This window comes from Musa acuminata, chromosome BXJ3-10 (assembly GCF_036884655.1).
Source record: "Musa acuminata AAA Group cultivar baxijiao chromosome BXJ3-10, Cavendish_Baxijiao_AAA, whole genome shotgun sequence".
NCBI classification, from domain to species: Eukaryota; Viridiplantae; Streptophyta; class Magnoliopsida; order Zingiberales; family Musaceae; genus Musa; species Musa acuminata.
This window is the reverse complement of record NC_088358.1, coordinates 27,649,239-27,671,825: the sequence shown is the minus strand read 5'-3', so window position 1 is coordinate 27,671,825 and position 22,587 is coordinate 27,649,239. Positions and strand designations below refer to the sequence as shown.

General features: G+C 39.8%; 3 protein-coding genes across 8 annotated transcripts; 2 read left to right on the top strand and 1 right to left on the bottom strand.

The window, feature by feature from the left end:
- Positions 1 to 259: 259 nt before the first annotated feature.
- On the top strand, positions 260 to 1,934 carry LOC135651441 (uncharacterized; the record flags this gene model as incomplete). The annotated part of the gene is made up of 1 exon (XM_065171513.1): positions 260 to 1,934. A coding segment is annotated over one exon (1,587 nt), but the record flags the coding sequence as incomplete, so codon positions are not given.
- A 499-nt stretch (positions 1,935 to 2,433) lies between these two features.
- On the top strand, positions 2,434 to 7,558 carry LOC135651749 (uncharacterized). Of its 6 annotated transcripts, none has more exons than XR_010501922.1 (4): positions 2,434 to 2,638; positions 5,427 to 5,517; positions 5,595 to 7,060; positions 7,168 to 7,558. XR_010501922.1 is itself a non-coding variant. In XM_065172149.1 (3 exons), exons 2-3 carry the CDS (start codon positions 6,638 to 6,640, stop codon positions 7,177 to 7,179), a joined length of 435 nt encoding a protein of 144 aa, XP_065028221.1. In that variant the 5' UTR covers positions 2,434 to 5,517; positions 5,595 to 6,637; the 3' UTR covers positions 7,180 to 7,558. The 6 variants fall into 6 exon arrangements, 1 of the variants encoding a protein (XP_065028221.1); XR_010501921.1 differs by having other exon boundaries at positions 2,434 to 3,877; XR_010501923.1 differs by having other exon boundaries at positions 2,434 to 5,517; positions 5,595 to 5,720; positions 6,276 to 7,060.
- On the bottom strand, positions 7,490 to 21,236 carry LOC135651748 (amine oxidase [copper-containing] zeta, peroxisomal-like). Its single transcript, XM_065172148.1, has 12 exons — positions 20,719 to 21,236; positions 17,805 to 17,914; positions 17,395 to 17,700; positions 15,164 to 15,276; positions 14,724 to 15,054; positions 14,416 to 14,631; positions 14,083 to 14,319; positions 11,256 to 11,441; positions 9,348 to 9,488; positions 8,417 to 8,685; positions 8,033 to 8,114; positions 7,490 to 7,738 (listed from the first exon to the last, which is right to left on the bottom strand). Exons 1-12 carry the CDS (start codon positions 20,924 to 20,926, stop codon positions 7,622 to 7,624), a joined length of 2,316 nt encoding a protein of 771 aa, XP_065028220.1. The 5' UTR covers positions 20,927 to 21,236; the 3' UTR covers positions 7,490 to 7,621.
- Positions 21,237 to 22,587: the final 1,351 nt, after the last annotated feature.

The following is a 22,587-nucleotide window of genomic DNA, read 5'->3' as shown; positions in this document are numbered from 1 at the left end:
TGATTTCTCAACTGTTTTACACTCAAAAACCCATCAGAAACTTGCCAATTAAAGAGAGACTTTGATGCCATTGTTTGTGTTTCTCCATTGACCTATGCACTTTGATTTTTCTTGGTTTTCTTCACTTGCTCTTTCCATTCAAACATGATGAATACAGATGTCAAGAAGATTATCCTCAGAATTACTGGCCATTTTCTAAAACTTGTTCTACATAGAAAACAACGGAATTCTCAAATAATTAATTAATAGCTGTGAGTAATGTGCATACCTTGTTCTTGCTGCTATTGTTACGCAGGAAACCTGTGCATGTCAAACCAAGAAACAAGCTGCTGATGAGAGCGCTGAGGACGGCGGCTATGGTGGTGTAGATCCTTATGCGACGAATGCCCCTTTCGTTTCTGCTCTAATGGCCTTTGCAGAACGAGGCCCAGCTTGCTTTTGCTTTCCAGGGCACAATAGAGGCAAAGCTGCCCCGGCAATGCTCTCCCAACTCTTTGGCCCCGACGTGTTCACGTATGATTTGTCTCCCATCCCCTGGATTGGCAACTTGTTCTCCTCCAAAGGACCACTCTCTGATGCCCAGAAGCTGGCCGCCGAACTATTTGGCTCATCTGAGACATGGTTTCTCGTGGGAGGATCCAGCTGCGGAGTGATGGCATCGATCATGGCCACTTGCTCTCCTGGTGACTTCCTCGTTCTCCCTAGGAATGCACATATCTCTGCAACTCACGCCATGGTCTTATCCGGAGCCATACCAAAATACATCACGCCGGAGCACAGCTTGCTATGGGATGTTGCCGGAGGAGTCAACCCATCACAGGTGGAGACAGCTATAGAGGAGCTGAAGGAAGGTGGGAAAACAGCTGCTGCGGTCCTCATCACCTCACCAACTTATCAGGGGATATGCAGCCGGATCTATGAGATCACCAAACTGTGTCACTCGCACGGCCTTCCGGTAATCGTAGACGAAGCCCACGGTGCGCACTTCAAGTTTCATCCGAGGCTTCCGATGACGGCGCTGGAGCAAGGTGCCGACCTCGTGGTTCAATCCACGCACAAGGTTCTCTCCTCTCTTTCGCAGTCGTCGATGCTGCACATGTCCGGACATCGTGTGGACAGGGAAAGAGTACGCAGATGCCTCGAAGCACTTCAGAGCACCAGCTCGAGCTATCTACTCCTGGCGTCTTTGGACGCTGCCAGAGCTCAGCTGAGCGAGAATCCAGGAGCCATCTTGGGTAAAGCCATGGAAATGGCGGACCTCGCGAGGCTTCAGATAGGGCGAATTCCAGGTCTTTCGATCTTGGATGCATCGAGCTTTTCCTCTGATTTCCCCAACATGGATCCTCTGCGTGTCACAGTCGGTGTCTCACGGCTAGGACTGACAGGCTTCAAGGTGAATGAGCTGCTATGTGAGGAGCACGGAGTCATACCTGAGTTTGAAGGGATGCGGTCTGTGACCTTGGTCTTCAACTGGGGGACGTCCATGGAGCACACAGAAAGGCTGATCACAGCTCTGTCACATCTCTCGACGAGGTTCCTCGACGAGAACCAATCGCAGAACCAAGTTGGGAGTGGCGCGATTACACCGTTTGCTGGGTTTAGGCGGGAGCTCAGTCCAAGGGAGGCCTTCTTCGCGAAGAAGAGGAAAGTGGACATTGGAGAAAGCCTCGGGGAGATATGTGGCGAGCTCATCTGCACGATGCCACCAGGTATTCCGGTGCTGAACCCCGGTGAAGTCATAACCAGGGAAGCTTTGGACTATCTGCTGGATGCGAGGAACAAGGGAGTTGTGATCATGGGAGCAGCGGATCCTCGACTCTCTTCCATGGTTGTGTGCAGCGAGTGAAGCTTCCGACGAGCGACACCAGGACGGAGTCCATCCGATGCTCATCGAATTCAAATCGGAATGCAGATCTAAATCCGATCGGATAACATCCCCCGTGTGCAATAAATAAAAATAGTTTTAAGTATTCTAATTGTACCTCAATAATGGATTTGATTAAGTCTTGAGATTTATGAGTAAATAGAAAAGTACATTGCAATACACTTGAGATATCTTTTTATAATGTGTTGGACAGTCATTATGTCACGATTATGATAGATATAAAAAGTAAGTATGTATAACCATAAATGAGTCGTGAGATCATATATCAACAAATTAATACTATGATTACGAGGTAATCATTTTATGAAGCCAATTTTATCGTCAAATCGAATGAGCGTAATATGTGGTTCCCTATATCACATTCTAATAAAGAAAAACCAGAAACCAATTGACGCGAGTCCGATTCGGAGTCCAAAGTTGGTTTCATTTTCGTGTGAGCCGGGAGTCTTGATTCGAACCGCTGGTCCAAGTGACTCGATTTGGTTCGACTCAATCAAATGATTCGCGGTGTTTATGGACCTAAATTTGGGTGAAGAAATAGCGTGTTCGGGATCCGTCTCTATCCACTTAGAGAGCGCCATGGCGGTCGGGAGTAGATCGAGGATGGCGACGCTGAGGACGACGGCGTCGCTGCCGATGCCCCTGCCGCCAGGAGGGCCGACGCCCCACCCCCTGTAGCGTTCCTGGACGTCAAGCCACCTGTGGCAGATCCATCCGGCTGATCCACACCTTCTCCATGGTCGAAGACTTCCGGTTGAATCCTTGCCGTTCAAATCCTATACAAACAACTGAAAATTTGATGTCCTTTGGTTTCTTGGTAATCTGTTCCAAATACGTATTTACGGGCTGTGTAGATTAGTTAGTTTGGATTAAGAAACCCTAATCTTGCATTGCCTTTCCAAAAGCATAGCGTGTTCTTGCATTGACGTATCAGCATGTAGCATGATGAAGCAAGATAGATCGTAGGGGTTGTTGGTGTAAACAACTTTATGCCGTGGCCTCAGGGCCGATGTGGCTTGGTTCGGATCTCCGGATGATGGGGGATCTTCCTTGGGCGACCCTTGAGACTGCTGAGGCGGCCGACTGCGGTGGTCCAATCGGGACGGGGTCGTCGTTTCCTCCGGGAGGGGGTCCTCGCCTGGGCGTTTAGTGGGAGGCTTCCGTCTTCGCACCTGTACACAGGTCGGGTCGGGAGAGCTCGGCTCGACCCCTCCGACGATTAAGTTAGCGAATAGTCGCAAGGGTTTTTTTCTATTGTCCTCCCTTTTTTCTCGGATCGCGAGGGTTTTTATAGTGAGGATTACCGTTGCCTGATGTGCCTGCCCGTAGGGAGCAGGATCGTACTTCTGGTAGCGTTTGACATCGACGTTGGCGTGGCGTGAGAGATCGAGCCTGAGCAGGATGTTAATGTGCCACGGTCGGCGTTCCGGTCCGTGTTGACCAGGTGCTGTCAGATCAACAGAGGCGCGAGGCGTTATCTGGGGCAGCTGACGTCACCCGAGTCTTATCGCCATTATTACCCTCATCAAGAGTGGATTTGTTTGGGCATATAGAACACAGGAGTGGAAGATAGGAAGGTCATCTATTAGCGATAGATTGTCACTAGCACCGGTGGCCTTGGGAGGCTCAGAGAGAGACCTTGTTCTGTAACTCATAAGATTCTTTCTCACGTCCTCTCTCAACTGCTTACCTAAATTTATGGACAAATTAAACCCTATTAAGCCTTGTCTTGAGAAGGCGGAAAAGACAAGGATACCCTGGATTAAAAAAGTAAGGTGAAAGAGGATGAAAAAAGGATAAGTAGAGAAATTTTAGCTGTTAAAATTGCTAATCGTATTACTTTTTCCAAATTTTGACTTTGACTTTTACCAGAATAGCTTGGATGATTAGAAATTCAAATGAGTTAAAATGTGTCTGCTGTATACATTCTAGGTATGTTGGGGTACAGGAGGGTTGAGCAACTGTGACCCGAGATGAACTTAGTTTGATCAGGTTAGCACATCTCAGCTGTTGTCTTATTCCATCGTTCTCTCCTCTCGAGGGATTTGAGAAATCCTTCTCAAACAAGTTCTTGATGGCCTATCTAGTTGCTTGAGTTATATTGGAAAACTGTAATAATGACAAATTAAGGCCTTAGGTTGAATATGATGCATCAATTTATGGATCTCATGATTCTTTCATCTTTTTCTTTGAACCAGAAAAAATAGATTCCTTTCCAAAAAGAAAACAACAATTGAAAATAGATGAATGGACGATGATCTATCACTTCCAACGAGCATAAGAAACAAGCAGCATAATGATTAAATTAGTGTCTATGAACCAGTTCTACAATGTCCAAGAAATGAGTATTTTAGTTTCTTTAATTAGCATAGTTATGAATAATTGCATGAAGTATCCTATATGCCAAAGTCTGGTACTCAAATATAGGTTTTCGACTTTATTCACATATAACTTTCAAAAGTTACCTATTTCATGATTCTTTATTCTTGAAAATTAAAAAAATTAAGTAGATTGTTCAATGTCGTATGCAATCTTATTGTGAGAAGTGTCATATCCTAAAATGTGTAAATTCTTCATATGTATGGATAAGTGAGTACTTTTGTGAAGGATGAAGTTTATACTGGAGAAAGAAAAGCACCTGCTTCTTATTCTAGCTAACAGAACTCTGATGCTTTATTGTAAGAATCTCTAAGTTGTCTTTATTCTGCTATATGTTTTAGAAGGCAATGTTGCAAATAAGAACTTCATAAAAGTGCATGTAAAGGATATTTTAAGAGGTTACACGTGCAAGAGCTATATAAAATATTCCCCTGATGACTGCAATTGTAACCTTGCAGAAGTGGGCATGGAGAATAATTACATAGGAAGGAAAATTAACTAAGTGGGGAGGGTCGCTGTTGTCCATAGGATTGTCTTTGGAATAATCCAAGGGGTTTTGGCCTGATGAAATTGTCATCGGCAGCCAATCAGCCTTCTTGTTTGCTTCCAGCACCATAAGCTATCTACAGATCATGTCTACTATTTGCTTAATAAGACGTCGATCCCCAAATAAACTATCTTATCTTATCTTGCTGGGGGAACATGGTTTGATGCCTGCAGACTGAATGATGCCAGAGAAGAAAAAGCAGCTGTGATTGCCGCAAACCAAGCTTCCACATAAAGTGGAAGCAGTTGTGCTGCTCTTGATGTATCTCGGACAAAATATGTAGTAGGCTTATCAACAAAGAAAAGAGAAAATTTGAAGTAAGTTTGATGGATCTCTTTTACGGCATAGTCAGACAGGACAGGTAGTAGGCAGTTCAAGAGAAAAGGCTAGGCTTCTGATTCATCCATTTGTGGAACTTCAACCATGAGGCCCTTCTCATTCCCTCTCCTTGAATATGCCATCTTTTTCATGATCCTACACACACTGAGTCAAACTTACATCCACAAGTTTGGCGCTCTGCAATGAATGTGCAGTTGTTTGTCAATCAAAGCAACAATATTGATAACCTTTTTCTGTTAAGTTAATGTTTTAAAATAAAATGTTAAACTCTTTCAGTTAGCATCGTAATGTAAGTGGAGCTCATGATGGTGCCCCTTGTCAGAAGCTGTAAGGAGGCCTTGCTACCACACTTGGATACATAATGAAGGTGAGTGTCCTTGTTGGTTACTGTTGGCCTACAATTGTACAGGTCATGTACACTTGTAACATTATCTATGGACACAGGACTGGCTTGTCCTGTTGTGGGGCTGGTGGATGCAAGCAAGGATCAACACAATTCTCAACACAACAGTTCAAAGCAGCTTCGCATAATGGTCTGCAACAATCTGTGCTGAAACTATGATGAGAAAGGTTAGTGGTTTCTCGTGTTTTATCAAGTAAAAAATATGGCTGGCCATGTGTATGTCGAAATCTGGCACAGTTTATCCGCATATGCGTTCCTATTGGATTACAGCCAATGAAGCCTCTTAAACTAGTGAGAAAGGTGAGGAAGATGCCATCAAATAATGCAACATTGACAAAAGAACGTGGCCCCAATTACAATAACCATCTTTTTCGTGTTCACCATGCACACCATGTGTTGGCGGAAATAAAAGTAATCAGCAGGAATCTAATTGTTGTGAAGGGATGTTGTTCTTTGGCTAGACACAATATGACAATTACTGTATCAATTTAGTGCATCCACGCAGGATGATTCCCTGTGGCATGTCATTGGCCATGTTCACTGGAAAACTCCATGCTGGTTGATTAGATTATGAGGGCAGATTCTTGAAAGCATGTTTAGGTGCCTCCTGAAGTCTTTTACTCTCCTTGGATAGATTTAAAGCAAAGCCTCCATATGCTTCCTTTCTCAGGTGTCATCCTCTGCTTCTATTTTATATAAATCAAGCTATTTATTAGATGCAGTGGTTCGGAAGTGAGTGACATTCAATGGAAGATCAGTTCCGCCTAGTAACCAGCAATGGAGCAGTCGATCCGGCAATGATAATGGCAACGCAAGCCAAGCGCTACAGCGACAACGATGGCAGATCTTCGAGCCCCACCGTTCTCAACTTTCTCGAGGTGAAAGCCGAGCGCCCGACGGAGCCTTTCGAGCTAAATGGTTCCGTGAGCACTTCCCTAATGTTCCCTTCTCCGCCATGCTCTTCTCTTTGCTCTTCGTTGGTTCGGTCATACGTCGTCTTCCCTGCAAGCGATGTCCCTCCTGCAGGAAAACGAGATTTCCACCTCCAAACACATCAGAAACTTAAGCAGCGCAGCGCCCCTCAATGGCTGCAGATTCACAGTACCAACTCGACATCGTCGCTTCAGCAGCGGCTGGGGCATGGACCGGTCATCCTCATGCAGCGATTGCTTCGCTACTGGAAGCAAAGCTCCAGGCTTCTGGCGGCTCCGCCTGCTCCACTTCTCCGTCGTGGAGCTTGAACGAGTTGAAACGAGCGTGGGAGAAAGATCTTTTACGTGTGGGCGTCGACGAGTGTGGTCCACTGGAGATGAAACGGCACAAGACCGCGAGCGCCGACAGTAGCCCGGCCTTCATTGAGTGCTCCGGGCAAGGAGCTGCAGTGGGTTGCAGGTGGGGTGACGATAAGCAGGATGCCTTCCTTGGACATGGACATGATATGGGATTCTCTCCCCAAACCTTGATTTCCGAGTTCTTGGACTCGCTCCGGATTTTGTCCCTCCCATTCGTGAGTAGAACAACCATATTCTTGAACTGGCTTCGAGTTCGCTTTAGGTATAATAATAATTAAAATTAAATTAAGATTTTTACACCTTGATCTATATCTCTGCTCAGGAAGACAAGTAGCAAGGGGCATATTTGATCTTCAACATCAAAATTCTTAAAGAGAAAAGGAAGTGTCACTTAAGTTGTCAGATGGAGCAAAGAAGCACTTGATGGAAGAATGCGACGTTAAAAACGATCTGAACCTATAAGAATCAGACAACCTTCCTTCCAGAGGTGTAACTGAGATGTGAAGTGCCCATTGCCAAATTATAGTGCCCCCAAAGAACTACCACACCTTTTTCTCACGACAAACAGAGAAACAACCATACCTTTTTCTCAAAACCTCTGTCGTGAGAGCGTTTACAGTAAAAGCATGCTGACCATGATGCCATGAATCAAATTCGATCAACTAGCAGCATTCATTGCACAATGTAAACAGAACATAGAGCAGCAACATATTTTTTTAAGTTCCTCCCTAATTTACAGGCCCTCCTTACCTGATAGGTTTACTTCTCATCTTTCCTCAAAGCTTCGCAACAAGTCCATTGTGCATCAACTTAGGTGCTCCACACTCCTTGTCTGCCTCATTGGGACTAGGAGGCACGTCAACTGCCGGGGAGCAGTTGAAGAAACCATGCGGCTGGAAATTTTCAAACTAAGAATCAGTGGAGACACCAAAATGTACCTAACATTTATACAAGATAAAAGAAGCTCCAGCCGGATTCTAATCAGGGACCAAAATTTCTTTCCAAAATTTGCCACGACAAGGAGTTTGAAAAGGACAGTACAACAATCCGTGAAATGTTCATTTCCCTTCCTTATAACTAAACATTATTGACTGTCTCTAATATCAATCATTTTATATACAATAAAGCCAAACTGACAAACACAGATGAGAAAGCTTGAAAAAGAAGTCAAACGGAAGAGGCAATACCATGAGCAAAAAGCCAATATGCTCAACAGGCATGACGGGCCAGTCTTCCAGCCTTGGGATGTGGGTGATTCCGAATACGTACCTGTAAATAAAGTTCATTAGTATGAAAATAAATCAGTGGACATCCTTAAGAATTCAAAACAAAATGGAGAATCTTGAAGTTGTACATATCTTCCAAAACAAAAGATCTGAGGAACTAATATTTAGAACCAAAGTCTGAAATAGCTAAATTTAATGCTACTAATCTCCGAGATAAAAATGTGTAATCTTATGTGCAAAAGCTGTAGACATAACACACAATGGGGAGAAAGGAATTGATTCCAAAATAAATAAATAAAGCCTTTATATTAATTCTAAATCCTACTGTTAATTCCAGATACTAACCATAGGACAATGTCAGTTTCCTCAAGGGACCTATTCTTCCTGACCCATGTAGCTAGTCCCTCGTTTATGCGTGGATTTTGATTGGGAAACTCTCCTCCTGGATACATCTCATCATGTTTATATGATGTAACCCAAAGGTTATGCTTTAAAAATGCAGCTCTTCTCAAAAATTTTGCCTCTGGCCCAGCTAACGGAAGGCAATTGGAACCAGGCATCAGCTTGTATCCTGCAGGTTGACCAGTTCGATTTACAGTTCTGGTGTTCCTCACCTGAAATTCAAAATGGAAGTCTTTAATGGTTAATACGATAACGAATAGGCAAATTTTAGTTATTTCAGCTGAACCAAAGTAGTAATAAAAACAACAACTCCAAGTCCTATCATCATAAGACATACTTTTCATTCCTTAGCAAGAAACAAAGCAGATGGAGAATTCCTGAAGAGTTATGAAAGGCTATCCTCTTAATGCAACTTCTTTCCAAAGGTGTATAAGAGATTATTGAAGAGAACAAAGTCAAAATGCACAATAATTATCTTGCAAATCCAAATTAGATAAATTATTTGGCTACCCTGAACAGATAGCATCAGCAAACAATTTGTAACCATTACTTTACATGATTGTGTGTGCTTGTCCAAGCTATCAGCTAACAATTTGTAGCCATTTAATTATGGTCATTTGTTAGGAACAATTCTACTTCTAAGTAAATGAAAAAGCCAGCTTGGTGGAACTCCAGAGATGCTATTGGGATGTCATTCCCCATCACAGATGATGGTTACATTTAAAATCCTTTTGCAATCTGCTATCAGTAGTCTATGCAAACTAGAACACAATATTTCACATAATGTGCATGTTAAAAATTAAATATTAAAAAATCTAATAAGCAAATGAGTCAATAAGGACAAAACAGAGTAAAAATACAGTGAAGTATGTACAATCCAGTGTCGTGCCGACAAAGGTTGGCAATCACGCATAGCCTGCAACTCAGATCTGAGAAGCTTTTCTTCAGCATAAAATGCATTATTGTGAATATTATCCTTGCCAGGTTCTTCAACTTTAACATTCACCTCAACCACCTACAGGAAAGAGAATATAGCACTCATACAACTACATAGAGCTTTTCACAACACAAACAGTTCAAATAAACCAACCATTGAAACAAAACTACTGCTCATAAGTCTGGACAATGATAGTTGTTGTTGATGAAACACAGAACAAATAATTGCTGTAAAATAGATCACAATTAATCAAAATTGTATAGCCTTGGAAATTTTATTTGAAGTTTGTACTTTGTAGTTTGTACAATGAATATTACATGTACAACACAAAAATGGAAGCGAATTGCATAATACATGGACCAAAGTTTCACGACAATTATTGACATATTTGGAAATTGAAGAGAATGTTATATCTGGTCAATGGACAACTAATGGAAGAAAGCAAGATTGTGTTCCATACTTGAACAAGCAAAGGTTGTGTGTCTAAGCATGCACACGCGCGCGTGCGTGTGTATGTGTGTGTGTGTGAGAGAGAGAGAGAGAAGCTAACCATGTGGAACTGAGTAATCAAGCCCCTGGATACTTAGGTAGCATGGTGACCACCATGCTGATTTGGCCTCATTTACGACAGGCATCAAATTTCTTCCATGTATGTGGGCAAATATACAGTAGCACAGGCCTAGGGTGTTCTCTACACAAACCTATGTCTCAACATTATATACCTTCTAGTTTCTTGCTTCATAACTTTGCAGCAAATTTTTCATGCTATAAGTTAGAGACAACCAAGCTCAAAATTGAAATACAATAAAAAATTTAAATTTCCTGTTGATAAATTCATTGCAGTTCATCTTTCTAATGACCATTCAACATTTCTTTTTGTATACTCTTTTAACTTTAGCATCTCCGAAATATTTCAAGGTTTTCACTTTTCTTGTTTGTAGAATCTGTCCCTTTCTTTGCCTGTTTTCATATCAGCACCCCAGATTTCCTAATGCTACCTTCCTTTGTTTCCCTAATTAAATCCTCATCGGTAGTTTTGCCATTATGATTATGTAAGAAAAAATTTCTGCTAATTACATGTTTGAAATAGTTATGAGGACAATTGTAATTACAACAACAAACTTTCATCTCTATTTAATGATTGAGCCACCTCCATTTTTCATCCCTAGGTTACTCCTTGACATCATCATGAATTATTTTAGAGGGTGTACCTAACTACTTAAGTACAACAGTCAGTTAGCTGTTTTGTGACCTTAGCGAACAGCGTTCAAGTAACGGAAACAATTGACAGCAAGCCTAGTACATGGGCAAGGTTGTTCTTTTCTACCTTAGTGATCAAGGTTCTTCAGATCTCATATTGGTTCATCATTTTATTGTCATGAATTTATTAAGTTTATTTCCAATAAAATATGTCTGTTAGACATCATTAAGACAAACCCTTGGTTTGTTCACATATTAAATTTGTCCTTGCAATTATCTTACACAGCAACCAGAAATTTTAACTGTTGTTGTATCCCAAATTAGTAACATGAGCTGATGACTGATGTGAAGATAAACCAGGACTACATTAATCTCCCTGTGTAAGTGTATAGAATAGGCATAATTTAAGTTCCATTCCCAAATACTAGACTCCAGACACTCAGATGAAATCATTATTGACAAGAAACTGGAGCATAAACACAAATAAGAAACAGGTTGTTAGGTTAAATATTAACTATTACACTTTCATAGTTACCCTTAATTAATTTAGGTCAAGCAGAAGTCTGGCTGAAAGATAGAAGGTAACCACAAAACAGTAGAAACACAAAACTACAGCACAATGCAAAATATTTATCAAAAGAGTACCTGATTGAAGGCTTCATTGGGTTTACAATCAACAGCCATATTCATGCGAGCAACAAAGAAATGCTGATGAACTGGTGCATATAAACCTGGAGCTATTGTTGTACCAAACTTTCTTGATTCACCAGGTTGTAATGCTCCTAAGCTTAGAATGCCAGTCAGTTTTACTTCTGCCTCAATTTTACCATCCTGCGAGCAAGTGAACACCACTTTTAGCCATATGCATAAAATCCAAAGCATACGGTAACAACTAACAAGCATTTGAAATAATTGAATTATGTGCGACTAAATCAGTGATTGAAAATGGATGTGTTGTGTTATTCTGTTTAATGAATTAAAAGTGAAAAGTCATGGCAACATAGCAAAACTACAGCCAGTTTTATCAAAAAAGAAATGGAACTGAGATGTCATTAAGAATGCAACTGATTATAACAAAGTACTACACAACTTTAATATACTCACTCAAACTCTCCCATGTAAAGAAACTCTGTCAATCTATCTTCTAAGAACTCAACACCACCCCCTTTTCTTTATTATTTTCTTTGCTAAAGATAGCATGTGTAGAAAAACATCTCATGCTCGTGTACAATCTATTACCACTCATACAATTTTCATTTTATTTAGTTATTTGATTTCCTGCAAGAAAAAATCTTTGACAATACTTTGGAATGGATCAAGGCAAGTGACATGACAAAGGTATCTAAAATCTCTACAGTAATGGATGTTACACCTTTTGTATCTAGGCCTTACACATGCATTTCAAGGGGTTACCATCTGTGACCATCTAGGTGATTTGGCAACTTGTGTAAACTCTAGAGGAAGAAAACACAATTAAGTAAAGAATCTTAAAATGAGATTTTAAAATTTTCAAGTTTCATTAATTTCTCTACATCTTTATGTCAGTCATGCTCAGGACTCTCCCTAATATACTTTATTAAAACCTCTACTGTCTAGCCCTAACCTTAGGGCCATGGCCCCAGGCCATCAGCAAAATAACTCCATTACCAGTTCTCTCTCTCTCTCTCTCTCTCTCTCTCTCTCTCATTGGTATCTTTGAAATCATTATATCACCACCTTTCAAATATAATATCATATTAAAGATCTTACACAGGTTACTGAAATGGGTTTGGTTCATGCCAATGTATGCTACACAGGTTGAACTTTCCTAACCCAATTACAAATGGGTTTGGTTCAGATTAAACAAGTGTATGTTCACCCAAAATTAACCCAACACAAAGGAGTATCATGCCAATTTGGCAGAATTGCAACCCCCAACTTTTCTTATATACTATTTCCATCATTAGGAAATGGCAAGCTGTCAATTTGATTTGACAGAATATTAAAAGCCCAACCAGAAACTCTATCTTGTTATATCTCTCTCACAGACTTGCATATGGGTCAGAGCCTCCAAGTACAAGATAGAAGAAACAACAGGAAGCTCATCAGGAACCAGTTACCATAGTTTCTGTTTGCATTTTCACTGCATGTTGCACAATCTATCCAAATTAAGTTATGACAGCTACCTATAATAACAACAACAAACCGAATGAGATAGGAACATTTAAATTTTTTTATATGTTCTAATAAAATCTTTCTAGGACTGCTTGAAGAAGCATGACCTCGTCATCAAGAACCACGACCGCTTGAAGAAGCCCTCGCGGTAGAAGAAGCTACCTCCCTCCTACTTTGACTCCTCCGCTTCTGGTCCCGATCTCCCTCGCCGACTTTGTCGTCAAGAACCGCGACCGCTTGAAGAAGCCCTCGCGGAAGAAGCTGCTGCCTCCCTCCAACCTTGCTTCTAACTAATTTATGTCTCCTTAACACATATCTATACCATTTTGAATGTTTATCCCTCATTTTATAATTTTATCCTCTATCGTAGCATCTATAGGTCTACTAGCAGATAGCTAATCCAACTAATTTTTGTCATATACTAGATCCTCCTACCACTTACCCTGCAGCACATCATGTAAATTTCATGCTCATGCATTTAGAATAGATAGCAAATCCTTACAACTTATAAGAACCCTAGTTTCATGCACTGTTACTCGGTCCTCACCAATTAAAACGAGACAGCAAAGAAGCAAAACCTTTCTCCACTTTGCTGCAAATTATGACTTCTTCCGCTAATAGCAGATTATATGTGGTTCACATGTACTTATCATCTTTCTTTCTGTGCCTCTTTTTCTCTCCTACCTTTTGTAGGCCTGATTCCTCTTGAACACAATCATGTTTTAATCAATTAATTGATTTCGAAATTATTACCCAATGGCCTACTAGCTTAACTGTAAATCTTTTATGAATTGTTAGTAAACTACAAAATACTCTCATGGACCTCATTGAGAATAGGTTGTGGAACAATTGGCCAGTGCACAGATGAATAATACCATGTTAGCTTTGCTCCACATGGCTTGTACCATGTTAGCTGTGTGTGGACGGATGCTAATGTGCCAAGCATGCAAAATCAGAATTTTCCAGTCAGAATGTGCACAGCGGCACATGTGAAGCATGCTAATCCAGCATATAGCGATGGTGCATCTGGTATAAAAGAAACACGTAGAGTTACAATTAGTTTGTTAAATTTTAATAGTATGGTCAATAACAAAAGAACCTGAACAAGGAATATCTTCCACTAAACATGTGAAAGATTTTAGCCAAGGAGTCTAGAGGTAGATAATGAGAGGACCTCAATAATGGCTTTAATTATAACCAGCTTGTCCGAAAACAACTAAAAGCAGAGAATGCAACGTAACTTTACACAAAATCAACATAACTTTACATCGCTAGCAACCAGAATTAGAAGCAGAGAATGCAAAATATTCCAACTTACCTGATAGAAGTGCCAAAAAAAGCCATACTCATAGTTAGCCACTGTACATATGAAAGACACACTTAGCCTTCTTGACCGCCTAACCTCTGCTAAGCCTGTTCTCCAGTCTTGATGCTTCCACAAAATCCCATGGTCTTCTTCATGCAAACACACACAATTCTCAATAGTCTCGACACCACCAGTATAGTTAGTGAAATGGGCATCAAAGTATTTGATGTAGCCCAAGCAGTCACAACCCTGGATTATTAGATCCATTGAGACAATTATACAAAACACAAAGTGCATACAACTAAGAGAGTAAAAAAACAGAATAGCATGAATAGCACATTTAACCTTTTTGAGAGAATGTGCATTTTTTCCAAGGCCATCTTCTCCAGCATCAAATGCATTCTTAAGGTAATGAGGCTCATTTGGATCTCCATAAGGAACTACCATCTCAACGAAACTTAATCTGTGAGCAATAGGTCTCCGTCCACGACTACCATCAATGTAGGCCACAGAATGTATTACCAATCCCTCCCTAGGGGTGAAACCAATCCGGAAATTCCACTGTTTAGAAGCATAGCAGAAAATTGTCAATTCAGATTCACTACAACATTTGCAATAAATATCGGCTGCAATATAACAAGAATACTGAATACCTTCTGCCATTGTACAAAGTAACCATTTACACGAAAACTTGGACCTTCAGGCTGCAGAATATGCAAAGGTTTCACATCACTTCGGTCAATGCCTCCTCGCATTTCTCCTGCAGTGTAGTTTCTCAAAGGATCTGCTGGAGGTAGAGGTACCAATTTTCTATCTTCAAATTCAATTATCACATTATTTTGAATATCAACAAGAACATGTATGCCTTCGACAGGACGTGCATAACCATTCTCCATGGGGCAGTCACTCTCTGTTCTACAAAATATTAGTGGTTTTGCAAGTCTGCGGCTAGGACCATCAGCATCACTGTAGTAACCAACACACCTGTATACATAGGTCAAAATAAAGATATAGTAGTTAGAAAGAAGCAACTATAAATGTCATTTGATATCATAATTGCTTATAGTAAATAAATGAACAACTCTTATCTTACCAAGCATCAACCATTACAAGATCCATATCCTCCACTCCTCTCTTTCTCATTGCCTCTATAAATGCAGGGTAATTTTTTACAGCAGCCTCACATTCTGCATATTCCATGGCATCCTACATTTAGAAAGGAAGATTACACAGTTCAAAATCATCTCATACATGACAGAAATTTGAGCTTCAAATAAGAAGGTTGCTCTGATATTAAAAAAAAATGTTGCTTCTCAACATAAAAGCACCACCAGAATAGTTGTAAATAAGAAACTTCAGGTATCTGCTTCAATCAATGAAAACAAATCCAAATATGCAATAAAAGGAAAAAACAAAGCTTAATCCAGTTGCCATGCTATACAAGATATTTGATAATTTTAGTATTTAATATATATATATATATATATATATATATATATATATATATATACAAGCACAATTTTAGGAAAAAATGAACTCAGACCTAACAGCTGTAACATGCCACTTGTTGGGTGAATCATGAATTTAGAGGCCTAGGACAGGAGCTATAAATACTTCATGCTCAGGTTTTAACACATCAATCCCATCCTATTGTTGATGACTCGTGGCAACATCAGGGGTCAATGCCACTGAAGCCAACACTCATCCTAGTCAGGAACAAGCCCAGCGTAAAATCCTCCTAGTTTCTTCTTGTCAGTATACCTTATAGACTATGTGGGGTTTGCATCAATGAAATTTGCAGGTGCTGATGAGTCAAGAATTAATGGGCATCAGGTCAACTGTATGGTGTGCAGACTGTGATCTTTGGCCACAAGCCAGTAGTCACCAATAGCCACTGGTGTGATAGCTGGTCAATAGCAAACCACAAAACCTACACCTGTAATTAGAAGGTACAAATTCACTGTCTGGAAGCCCGTAGCACCTGCCAGGGTGCGGGGTGCACCATCTGTTGATGTTCCCCAAGATGCACATGTCGCAAGCAAAGGGAAGGGCTTGTAAATTTGCTCCTAGAAAGGTACACCAAATTTATTTTCTATAAACAGATAGAAAAAAGTTAATATCTTCATTTTTTTTAATATAATATTGATGCTTTCTTCAACTAACCACAATGGAATTTTAAAGTATATCCATCTAGTGGCCATTTAGAGAATGAAAATGGTCACCATGATAAGGTTTCTCCACTTGAACCTGGATGTCAAGTTTGACAACTTAAGTTGACCCACCCCATGATCCTCGCTGGCGGATATCTGAACTAGAACACCCTTTCTTCTATCAAAACATTTAACTATTTCAATATGCTCATCCAGGTAACTGTTCTGTAAGATCCAATGTTAATAATGACTAACAAATGCTAATGACTTTACAATTTACACTGCTAGCCAACTGCTTCACACAATTCTCCTATTATAGAATTGACCAGAGCTGAAAGGAAGAACATTCTTACAGATTCCGATTATTCAAAGCATTGATATGATATATTGGACATGAAATGAGTATATTCAAAATTGGCATACATCTTTAGCATTCTATTATAAATGTGGACTTCAGCAAAATAATGAATGTAACAAGAGATAGGACCATAAAAACAAAATGGAAGTTTAATGGCACAAGGGTTTCACAAGAACAGATCAAGGTAAAAAACACAAGTTGCGATCTAGAAGACAAGGTATAATAATAAAAAGGAAAACAAGCAGTTACCCGACCCCACTACTTCTGCCTCCAAGTTAGCATAAGTGAATTGTTATTATATATTCGTCTACTGATTACTAGAAATTCTTATCTCAATTATACTCATCATTTCCATATATTATTGCGTAAATAGCAATGTAAAAAGGCATGTCTACTCTTATAACTACCCTTCAATATTCATACCTAAGTTATTTGATGGCACATGAACCTTATTGACTTCAACTATCCAACTACCACAGGTGCAGAATCCTGTATGGTATCGACCACTTGATTAATAATGCAGCCAAGGTACTGCAGACTTTGATTTCGATACAATTAACTTCAACCGTGCCTTAATTTCTTCATTCAATATTCCATAATTTCTAGTAGCTTTGCTCTATATATCGTGGACGTGAAATAGAGATATTTAGTTTGCATTTTAGTTACTTCTATAGCTTGCTGGCCACTCTTTAAGGAGAAAGATATTGAGAAGAACGAGTTCAGCAAGTTATGTTAGCACAAAAAAGATACAGGAAGAAAATTATCCAAGTTATCCGAGCAAAAGAATACTCATCAGCTATTCCAAAACCCACATACCATAGAGGGCTGGACATCATGGACAACTTCAGATGAGATGACTTTTCCCCTGTGATGGCCACCCCGAGTTGCTGCATGCACTTCTGACAGTTCGACAATCCAAATGCTTGTCTCATTTGACCTTTTGTTATAAACAACAAGCCTAGCCCTCCTAGGAGGAAGCTTACTCGGGATGACAGGGCCACCTTTCGTTCTGGGGAGCAGTGATGGTTGAAATGGGGGGAAGAAGTAGGCATCGGCCAGTGCCACAATGTTTTTCTCTGGTTCCAACAGAACTACTTCTATAAACCGCATACCATCTCTCACCTGAAGAGAAGTTTACCTAAATTTATTCATGCCAAGTATTCACATCTACCAAAAGAAAGTTGATGAAGCAAGCAAAGCATCTAAAGTATAGTAAGAAACAAAACCTCCGGAGTTGCCCCTGCAGCCCTGACTGTTGCTACTGCAACAGATATTTCAGCCGAAGACAACGGATCCAAAGGGTGGCTTGTTTGAGCCCTCATCATAACTGGGATTCCTGCAGTTAAACCACTGAACATCATGAATCAAACAAAGCATTACAGTAACCACAAATGTACTGACCAAACTATAAGAAGCAAGGGAGAACATACATAAACAACTTATAATTTATCATATGAACAAAACAACCAAAGATAAAAAGATAAAAAAAGACACCAGCAAAAAAAAATGAAAATCGATACAAGTATGCTATTCAGGCCCCTAAACCATAGCTAGGGACTGGTGTGCAGAGTCCACCTTGTCATCCAGGCACATCTAAAATGGCAAAGCCTTTGTGATGGAAAGTACAGGGGAGAAAGCAACAGGCAACTGTGCAACAGAATAAGGTATCGAGCTTCATGTGATATCCAATTAAAACACGATGCTGGCTACATAGATAATAGATACATAACAAGCTATGTACCTCACTTCACATGTTATCACCAATCAACATGACAAGTTCATGAGAAAGCATCATAATATGAGTTTGCTTAAGCAATCAATAAATGGAACATGGTATGAAAGTGTTACTCGAATTGATAATTGAAACAAGTGCCTTAAGTCATTAATAACAGGGTTTGCCAAACTATGCTAAGAAGATAGCAATACAAGGATCTGTGCCATCCTTTTCTTTTATTTTTTTGTTGAACCAGCTCAAACATTGAACCAGCCTAATGTTCAACATAAGGAACCAGTTTTAGGGTTCAAAGCATCGGGGCTGTGGAACACCTAGAATTGTTACAGCACAGACCAAAATTGCAGTCCATGACCAATCAATAGGCTAAGGCCAGTTGGTGTCCATTGATATCTTAGCTAGAGAATTAAAGATTCATCAAACTAGTTCAACAAAATTGTCAGGACTGAATGCGGAGACCAATCCACGATTGCATCATATAAAAACACGAGAAATATTCAGTTGGCGCATTGTTTCTCATGACAAATTACAGATATCATGTATATTCTAACAATCTAACCTTTCAATTAAAATAACAAACCGTTGAACCCTGAAAATAAAAAAAGAAACTCCTTTTGCATCAAGAAAGCTAGACCAAAAACATGCATGTTCTTAATATCTTGTCCTGATAAGATGAAAAAGACCAAGATGCAATGGAACAAAAAAGGAAACAAAATGGCCCTGATGATGCTGGGCGAGGTCAAAGAGATTTTCAAACTTTTGAAAGCAAAATTCTAGATTGTACTGGGGGAAATGAAAAATGAACACATGAGAAAAATAAAGACAAATTAAGCTAATTAAGTTTCAGTCTAAGTACATATCTCTCTTTTTAACTCTTTAACATCTATCTTCAGAACTCAGATTTGTTCCACAACATTTTTCAAAAAAGCGAACACTTAAAAACAGAAATCTCAATCCCTAACTAAGGACTTGTCATTCCCTCCCCAGTAATGCAGCACGGTAACAGCTGCTAGGGTAAAATGGTGTAAACATCAGCAGAAAGCAAAAGGAATATAGACTGAAAGTAATGATTGTTCTTAAATATATAATGAAGTTAGGTTCATCCTCTGATGTGCTTCTGAATCACTATCATACTTCATATTGACAGTAATGCTATTTTGATGTTGTGCAAGCACATCGCAGAGAGTGGCACGTGCTTTGAACTTTGAATGTGTTTGGTAAAGACTAAGCATACAATAAAATAAAGGGAAAAATAATTGATATGGATAAACAGAATTACCAGCAACTGCATATTGGTAACCATGCAGCGACAGAGCTCAATAATTGATCCATCAAACCTGGACTTGACAAATTTTGACATAAATAAGATGCATAGCATCCAGTCATTACAGCTGAGGCTGACATAACTTTTTAGTTCTCTTAGAAAGAGTTGGATGTTGGGCATAACTAGTAAACTTGATCACTGAAGTAACAAGTGCAGACAAGATCATAAGCTGCACAAGACCCAACAAGGGGAACTTTAGTGGAAAGACAGTTGTGGCACTTGTTATTTTGTTTCCGCCTTGTTATAGTCGTTATATTATGTAATCATATTATGTAATCAGGAGTACAATCTTCAACTTAATCAATTTACCTAAAGTTCTCTTTTACGTATTTGGTAGTAGAGAATACGTGGAAGCCATGCAAGTGTGCTATTATGAGCACAAATGCTATTAGCATAAACCATCCAGAATACCAAGTCAACCACATTAGGAAAGACTGAGTCTTTTATAATTTCCACCAACTGAAACACACTGTATATCCCATGATGATAACTTGAGGCAGCACTGACATATAATATTAACAATTGGGCATCATATAAAATCTTAGTGATCAATGTCCTCCCAGAACGACCATATGTAGAGAATTTTCAAGCCAGATTGGAGAATGTAAAAAGTTGATGGTTTGGCGGAACGGGGAATATTCCACACCAACACCTGAAATCTTGTTGTGTAAAATCCTTTTCTCTAATTCTATATCCGATTTTGCCCTAGCTCGGCTTTCTTTCTAATGTCAGCACATCATAAATAATTCCACCAGACCTATATTCATCCAATAAACTGCGGCTCTCCTCTTAACTCATCCATGATCGTAGAAATTTGACGGCAAGATTACTTTGACGGAACCACTTAATCAACTAACTCGATGGGATACCTATCCCTGTCATTTCTTTCCTATCTTACTGCCTGGATCTGAACAACTTTCTTTTAAATTATTCGATATCAGATCCCCGACATTGATCGACACAAAGACAACGTGATCCGTTTCTTGAATCGCTCCTCTTCGACTAGCGTGACCTCCCTACGCAGCAAAAGATTTTGTTCCAACAACCCCAAAAGAAGAGGAAGGGAGGTCCAAGAAGTCGTCACCTTTGGAGGAGGGCTTCGCGGGAGGGTCCTGTACGTCCTCGACGGGGGCGATCAGCGGGCTAACGGCCTCCACCGGCGGCGCAGAAGCTTGCTTCTCAACGGCCGCGGTAACCCATTCTTGGACGGGGCCGGGGACCCCTCCGGCCTTGGCACCGGCGACGCCGACGGAAGCGTGGGCGGGCGTCGCTTTTTCCTGAGTTGCGGCCATTGTAGAGGGTTGGCAAGCTCACCGAATCCGCCGTCGTAGTATCCCTCCTCTCTGCTACTGCAATCTGACATGCAGCGCGCCTCCGTAGCCTTCCTCTCTCTCTCACTCCTCTCCACCAAACCCTCCCCCTGTCTCCCGTCACGATTTGATTCTCTTCTTTAAGGTTGTTTTAGGAGAGGTCACGAAACTGGAGAGAGCAGTGGCCTCCAAGACCCAAGCCCTCGAGAGAAGGAGAACGATGGAGAAGGGAGAAGAGGTGGGGAGGAGGGTCGTTATGGTTTCTTGACCTGAGGTTACAGAGACGAGAAGGGGGGAAGAGGGGAGATGGCGCATTTATAAGCAGGAGAAACGGTTCGGCTCGGGTTTTAGTGACAACTGGCGAGAGAAAGAGAGAGAGAGAGAATGGGGGTAGTACAGTAAATTTAAATGGTGGAGGTGGGTGGGACGGGAAACCCCAAGACATTTATGGAAACCCAGCAAAATCTTCGTAATTGCACTCGAGATTCATGTACTTGGGTAAGGGCAGCAATTTTTTTTACTTAATTCCTTTACAAAGAAATAACTTTATTTTTTTACTTATTCTTCTGCATGAGTTTTTTTTATTGGTTTGTGATAAATTTATAAATATATTAACAATGTTTTAGATGACTTTTATAGGATATATCTCATATTTTGGGTTTTTTTTCCGGATAGTACTCCTTATTTTCGCATAGATGTCATATCTTTTCAAATATCTAAAATTTTGTATTTTAATTAAAAAAATCTTATTAAAATTAAGCCAATCAAATGTGAAGTTACAATATTTTAGTTCATCAAATCGATTATAATACTTTTATTCATCGACCAAGAACATTATAAGTTCATTACAAAAGAAGTAATAAGCATAGTACAAAAGTGTTAATTGTTGTCATATGCTAAATGATTTATTTGAGAGTCTTTTATTTTTTTGATGAAAATCAGACTTATTCATACATATTTTAAAATACAGAATGATAAATATTTTTTACTAATCAGTCTTTAATTTAGGTTTATATATTTTCTAAAATATGTATTTATTATAAAAATATAATAAAACGACAAGACAATAGGTAGGTATAATATATTTTAGCAAAGTTATAGTATCTTAAATCAAAAGGCAAAAATACTTTTAACTCCATAAAAAATATTATAATCAATCTACAGGTTTGGTTTTCTGTAATACGAGAGAATTTTGGCCATTTAGAAAAATTAAGATTTTTTTACTAATATTCTAAAAATATTATATCTTTTCTCGAGAATAACCCAACTTTTTTTAATTATTTAAGTTATTGAGATTCGAGTATCCACTCAAAATCTTTATTATTATTCTCATAGACCATATGCATTGATAACAATATATTTTATGATGCGTTTAGAAACCATAGACTTCTCGATGTCAAGGCAGCAAAGCAGGATTCTTTTCTCTTCCACTCTAAGTTTTCTCCATGCGAGTTATTACCAAAGGAGCCTCGACGTCTCGTGCAATTCAACAAGCACAAGGCGGGTTGTTTGGAACGAGGGTGGAGTTACCGGAGGCGGTGAGGGGATCGGGTGGAGCGGATAACGATAAGCGCGGTGGGTGGTGTGATAGGAGCACCCACTTGTTGGCACGCACCCACGGATTATATTAATTGGAAGGCATT

Coding starts and splice junctions, on each gene's coding strand:
- LOC135651748 (XM_065172148.1), bottom strand. CDS start 20,926: ATGGCCGCAACTCAGGAAAAAGCGACGCCCGCCCACGCTTCCGTCGGC. Junction 17,915..20,718: donor CGCGAAGCCCTCCTCCAAAG/GTGACGACTTCT, acceptor GTTTAACTGCAG/GAATCCCAGTTATGATGAGG. Junction 14,320..14,415: donor ATGCACATTCTCTCAAAAAG/GTTAAATGTGCT, acceptor CTAATAATCCAG/GGTTGTGACTGCTTGGGCTA.
- LOC135651749 (XM_065172149.1), top strand. CDS start 6,638: ATGGCTGCAGATTCACAGTACCAACTCGACATCGTCGCTTCAGCAGCG.